Source organism: Lygodium microphyllum, chromosome 29 (genome assembly GCF_053477565.2).
Source record: "Lygodium microphyllum isolate KBCC chromosome 29, Lygodium_microphyllum_v1.1.10, whole genome shotgun sequence".
Classification (NCBI taxonomy): Eukaryota; Viridiplantae; Streptophyta; class Polypodiopsida; order Schizaeales; family Lygodiaceae; genus Lygodium; species Lygodium microphyllum.
The window spans coordinates 113296161-113303041 of record NC_141163.1 but is presented as its reverse complement, the minus strand read 5'-3'; the positions used below and the strand labels follow the sequence as shown (position 1 = coordinate 113303041).

Sequence of the window (6881 nt, the reverse complement as noted above, 5' to 3'; positions counted from 1 at the left end):
AACTAACCTACTAACTAACTCACTACGTAAGTAACATAACCAACATAGTCAACCTACTCTCCCTCCCTCCCTCCCTCCCCCCCCCTCTCTCTCTCTCCCCCTACTTAACTAACTAACCTATTTCTCTCTCTCTCTTGCCTCGTCCTTTCTCTCTCTCTCTCTCTCTCTCACGCTCACGAATTTTATGGGTTGGTTAGTCGGGTAGAGAGAGAGAGAGAGAGAGAGAGAGAGAGAGAGAGAAGATGATGATGAAGAATGAGAGAGAGAGAGAGAAGAAGAAGAAAAAGGAGAAGAGGGAGAGAGAGGAGGAGAGAGAGAGAATAAGAAAAAGGGGAGAGGCAGAGAGAGAGGAACATGAAGAAGAAGGAGAGACAGAGAGGAGGAGCAGGAGATAGAGAGAGAACACGAAGGAGAGAGACAGAGGAGGAGGAGAAGAGAGAGACAAAAGAAGAAGAAGAAGAAGAGAGAGAGAAGAAGATGTAAAAGAAGAAGAAGCCTCCATACTGGACAAAAGGCACGTGTTAACCTTGAGAGATATATAAACCATTCTCTCTACCTAACTAACTTGCTAACTAACTCACGCAACCAATGTAGTCAACCTACTCTCCCTCTCTCTCTCTCTCCCCCTCTCTCTCTATTGCCCTACCTAATCGACCAACTAACATAACTAACCTACTTCTCTCTCTTACCTCCTTTCTTTCTCTCCTTCGCTCTCTCTCTATACCCAGCTAACCAACCCATAAATTTTGAGAGAGAGAGAGAAGAAGATGAAGAAGGAGAAGAGAGAGAAGGAGAAGAGGGAGAGGGAGAGAGGGGGAGAAGAAGAAGAATAAGAAAAAGGAGGAGGAGGAGGAGGAGAGAAAGAGGAGGAGGATGAGGGAGAGAGAGGGGAGAGAGAGAAAGAAAAAGGAGGAGAGAGAGTAAAGAAGAAGAAGAAGAAGAGAGAGGGAGAGGGAGAAGCAGAAGAGAGAGAGAGAACAGAAAGAAGAAGAGAGAGAGAGAGAGAGAGAGAGAGAGAGAGAGAGAGAAGAAGAGGTAGCTAACTAGCCAACTTACTAACCTGCTATCTCTCTCGCTCTCTCTCTCTCTCTCTCTCTCTCTCTCTCTCTCTCTCTCTCTCTCTCTCAACCAACAACAAATAGACCAACAAATAGAACAAAACAATATTACAAAGAGAGAGAGAGAGATCACCAACTTGGATAATTGTTGTCAAAAACTGCCAAAAGACCAATTCTCGCAAGCAAAACCCATTTGCCTACAAATACACAACTAAAACAACAAAGATTAATAAATAAATCAATACACATAAATAATAACAAACCTCACCCACTCTCCCTCTCCCTCCCTAACTAACCACTCTCCCTCTCTCTCTCTCTAACCAACCCCCCTCTCTCTCCCTCTCTCCAACCAACCAACCAACCCTCTCTCTCTCCACCCCCTTTTTACCCCCTCTCTCCATCTTGCATATACACACACACACTCTCACTAATCCTCTCTCTCTCTCTAACCAACCTCTCTTCCTCTCTCTCAAACCTCTCACCACCACACACACACATATTGCACACACACACACACACACACACACACACACTCTCTCTCTCTCTCTCTCTCTCTCTCTCTCTCTCTCTCTCTCTGTGGCTCCTGGGCGATCGACGATGGCATAGTAGCTACTCGTGGGCGGTGCCTCTCTGTCAATGATGGGCAACAAGGATTGCTACTAGGTGGCATCTCTCTCTCTCTCTCTCTCTCTCTCTCTCTCTCTCTCTCTCTCTCTCTTTGTGTGCTATGCTGCTCATGGGCCCCACAACGGTCTCTATTGCACGTCTCTCTCTCTCTTTCTCTCTATCTCTCTCCGCTATGATGTTCCTAGGCATGATGACAGTGGCTGTTAACCATGGTAGCCATAGCTCCCATGACAGTAGTGACGTCTCTAATAATGATGACGATGACGGCATGACTCCTGGCATGTGACATGGCTCTAGCCATGGTGGCCCCAACACCTCCGGCTCTTGGCCCTTGATAGTTCTAGCCATGTGACCCATGATGGCTCTTGGGCAGCGGCCCTAGGTGGTTGCTCCTGGATGCTTGACGACTCTTGGGCGCCTAATGACTCCTAGGCCCATAGGGTGGCCACAGAGAGAGAGAGAGAGAGAGAGAGAGAGAGAGAGAGAGAGAGAGAGAGAGAGAGAGAGAGAGAGAGAGAGAGAGAGTAGAGTAGAGTAGTTTATTATCGTCCATGGAAGGCCAAACTATGACCCATGGGACCTTTCCAAATATACAATGATTCTCCTCCCCCATGTTAGGAAAGGGTAGCTATAGTGAAAGAATGATCTATGTAGTGTGGTTCTCTCGAAGGCGTAACATGCGGGTGATGAGAGCTCCTAACTTAGATATAGAAGAAGTGGTCAAAAACTGGTGAAGTGGCCCTTGTAAAGGGATATCAAAGTCAGCTCGTATGTGTGCATATGCTGGGCATGTCATAATCATGTGCTCCTCTGATTCTACACTCTGTAGTCCGCACAGCTTGCATAACCTCGTCTCTCTTGCCTATCCACTCCATGCACATGTCTCGATCAATAAAGTGTGTGATTGAGTTCAAAGTCGTGCAATACTCTGTCTAAATACCACCGAGAGTGGGTTGGCTATGTATGGTTGCGTGTGTGCCTCTGCCTGCATGTAGGATTCCCAACATGAAGGATAGATATGCATATTGTAATAAGCAAGTTTGCCATTTGCTCCCTTGCTTTGATATTTTGCTTCATATGATTGTAAGAGGTCTGATTGAAATGTGTCCATGCATATATATTCGGATGCCCCAGCACCCATACTGTTGAAAGCACTTTACTTTTCCACATTTTTTGTAAGTGTGTGCTAGCATCTCATGCTCGTTTGGGGAGCCTACTGTCATCCATTTGACGTACTCAAGTGACATATCTCAGTACTCGAATCATAGCATGTACCTCAATTGGCCGACGACTAGTTTCCAAAAGCATAAGTACATATGGTGTAGTGCTTTTGATGCCCAAATGTCTACGAATAAAAGTTTTTTGCAGCTTTTCAATGTCATTCCATGCAGATGAGGAGATGCTCTCCCCCCCCCCAACTTCCACTCCATATAATATCGTCTGTAGAACATACACATAAAAAATCATACATCATATTTTCCAACATTTAGTATCTGTATGGCTGTAGTCATTTTGAAAGTGATAATACTTGCTTTTCCCTGTCGCTAATTGTGCTCCACACATGTATGCCATCAGTGGTTTGCACTATCTCAATCCCCAAGTATTATACTACCTCTATAGATTGTCCTGCATAATGTACTTTGGGTGGGGTCTTTGGTTGCTTGGTGCGCATAGCCATTAGCTTTGTTTTTGATACATTCACTGTCAAACCATTATCTTGACAAAACCGTTCAAGAATCCCCATGAACTGCTACATACATTCCCCAATATATGTAAAGAAGACCACATCATCTGCATAAAGCAGGAGAAAGATAGCAAACATCATCTTCATTCATAGCCGTGAGAAGTATTTCCTCTAGCTTATCGATGCATAAACCAAATAATGTAGGTGAGAGCGGGCAAGCTTCTTTGACTCCCATATTACTCTCAAATACTTGTGACAGCCCGTTGCAACCTTTGAGGTGGCACACCACTCGTTGATATATCTTGTAAATTCCCATATATAGATCATTTGGGACCCCTAATTCTTGCATTCGTTGCCATAGGCCAACCCTTGGTACGATGTCAAAAGCCTTCTTAAAATCCACAAAACAGCAATACAAGGTTGCTCCCTCAAGCCGACTCTCATCCATAAGCACACGTAAAGTAACCAAACAATCTATGGTGTTATGACCATGGTGAAAACCTGCTTGTCCATAAGCTCGTTTGTTATTACTTTCTGCCCATTTACTCAATTGCATTTCCAAGATAGTGCTGAATAGCTTTGCCATGGCTAAATTGACCATAATTGTGCGATAGTTTGTGATCAAATTGCGATCTCCTCCCTTATACAATGGTTGGATCCTATTCTCTTGCCATTCTTGGGAAAAGACATATGCAAAAGCATGATGTATCACATGCAACATAAACAGTCTCGTCTCCTTTGTTGTCCATTTCAACATCTCCACATTCAACTGCAAAGTATCACATGCTTTTCCAGTAGCCATCTTGTTGAGGGCTACCTCCAATGTTTCTAAATCGAACAGAGCACTAAATGACTACGTATGTACATCACATTTGATGGGCTGTACCCCTTTATGCATGTAAAGTTCTGTAACATACGATAGCATGTCAGCATCTGTAAAATCCCCCATAACATTTGACCGTTTGGTTTGCAATTTTCTCCATGCTTGCCTTGGACATTTCTCAAACTCCCTAGCATCTTCACTTTCTTTGGCCATTACAATTGTCGTCGCTTTTTACGCGTGAAAGCATTATATCGTTTTTCCACCTCACTTCGTTCTTGTCCCTTAGGGAGGATTTCAACTTTCTACTTGTAGCCTTACATTCATCATCAAACCATTTCTTGCATTGCATCTCTCAGATTAGCCCATGTGCTCCTAGTAAGATTGCTTATAAGATTATATATATATATATATATATATATATATATATAGAGAGAGAGAGAGAGAGAGAGAGAGAGAGAGAGAGAGAGAGAGAGAGAGAGAGAGAGAGAGAGAGTGTGTGTGTGTGTGTGTGTGTGTGTGCAATCATGAGCCTCATTTTTACCACTCGTCACTTTCACCTTTCTACCTTTCCCATCACTAATTCAAATTTGTTTCAGTTTGGGAGTTGCAAGTTCGAGAGTCAGTACCTCCCAAAACCTGTAGCTCAAATAATATAGTATAGATATAGATACATCTTTATTATCATTTTGGCATTTTCTCATTTAACATCTATTTCTTTCTTTACTTCTTTATTTTGTGAGGTTCTATGAATCTTAATCATGCCTCGTGTTGGCATACTCAATCATGACACTATGATTCTTCTGTTAATTTCGAGTAACTTTGCGTTGTCATCTTTCATTGGATATTATTGTTTGTAACATACAACATAAATCTCTATGCAATTTGAAACATATTGTTAGTATTATAACCTGATGATACTTGTATCGAGTGGTTAACTTTCCTTTCAAATTTCTCACGGCGAAAAAAATATGAAGTGTATTAATATATGCGAAAAAAATACATTTTGACCTATTCTCCTACGTGAATATCATAATATTCCTATTTTAATAACTATTAGTACTAAAATAATCTTAGGCGAGTTACATTGAAAGCTTGATATTATACACGTATTTTTGCTAGGACAAGTTCAAGAAAAATTTTGCTTTATTTTTGCTCTTGGCTGCACGTGTCTACGATGATGCCCACGTCTAGGCAAAAGCTTTCGGAGGACACGTTCGTTCTTTTGAACAGCGAGGGCTTGCCTTGTAGGCTTATTCTAGTGTGGCATTAGCAACAGTGGTTAGGCCAGCTGCCCACCCATAAACCCAAAACCCTGTTCTCTCTCTCCCTCTCTCTCGGCTTGAAGAGTAGCCGCCGTTACTCCCCCGGGCTCTCTGTCTCTGTGTGGTGGCTCGAGGCCGCTCAAGCTGCTCCTGTCCGACCGGAGAGCGAGGCTGGATGGTCTGACTGGAAGCCCTCCGATTGTTTCATGCAGCAGCAATCAATCGCTCCTGCTGCTGCTGTTCCAGTGCCCTGGCTTGCAGGAGTTCACCTCGTATCGGTCGTCATCGACAAGCAAAGAGACCGAAGCTCTGCAGTCCAAAGATGCTCCCTCAGCAGCCAGCATTTGGACCCGGTCCCCATCATCAGCCGTCCCTCCCGCCGGGCTTTGCCTCCCGGGCCTTCATCAACAGTAGCGGTATCGGCGCGGCCCTCCCTCCGCACCATGGCTCGCCTGTTCCAATGGGCATCCCCATTGGTGTGCCTGTTCACCTCCAGAATGGTCCACATAATAATGGCAATGCTGGAGCCGGACCCGTCTCCAACCATCCCCCAACGTCAGTGGCTTATCCTGCAGGCACAGCTACAGCGGCCGACCATATGAATGCTATGCAGGCAGGAGGAGCAGATGACATTCATCCTTTCAACTCTCGGCACAGTGATCATCCTGGTCTGCATCCCTCGATGCCAATGCTTACAGAAAACATGGCCATGGATGGTGCAAATTATCATCATCAAAACCTTGCTCTTGGAGGTCCGAATCATCACCAGCATCCACATAACCAGGCATTGGGAGGTCCAAATCATCATACACATCCCGATACTTCAATGCAGATGCCTAGACAGAAGATTGGCTTGGGACATCCAAACCATCATCCACATGATGTGGCCTTGGGAGAGCAAAATCATCATCTACATCCTAATTCTATGATGCCCATGTCTAGGCAGAACATAGCTTTTGGAGGTCCAAACCAGCACACACAGAGTATGGCCTTGGGAGGCCCGAATCATCATGACCCTGCAATGCATATGCCTAGACAAAGCATGGGCCTGGGAGGTTCAAACCATTATTCATGGCCTGATGCTGCAACAATGTCTAGAGAAAGTATGGTTGTGATTCATCACCCACATCCCGGTGGCCCTAACAACTTTGCACATCCCCAAACCTTGAGTAACAACTTTCCTCATCAAGATCCCACAGCTCAACATGCCCATTTTGTTTCACCTACATCAAATGTGCAGCTCTGTGATGCCAATGGAATTGCTATGGGGTATCCTGTGATGGGAATGGCCATGCACATGGATGGTATTCACACCGTACCTCCTGCAGTGGTGCCACAACCTTTGGCCATGTTTCATGGTCAGAAATCTTACCAATCATCTCCAGCTCATCGGGGAAATCTAGCGTCATCTGAAGTACAGTCTCAGG

At 44.6% G+C, this 6881-nt stretch overlaps 1 protein-coding gene across 1 annotated transcript in view; it reads left to right on the top strand.

Moving 5' to 3' along the window:
* The first annotated feature begins 5641 nt into the window (after positions 1-5641).
* NUFIP (GATA zinc finger protein) overlaps positions 5642-6881 on the top strand; it is a 43114-nt gene continuing 41874 nt past the window's right edge. Inside the window, exon 1 of the mRNA XM_087671691.1 lies at positions 5642-6880. Within this exon, the coding sequence (XP_087527817.1) occupies positions 5777-6880 (1104 nt within the window). The 5' untranslated portion in view covers positions 5642-5776. The remainder of the gene's footprint in view (position 6881) is intronic.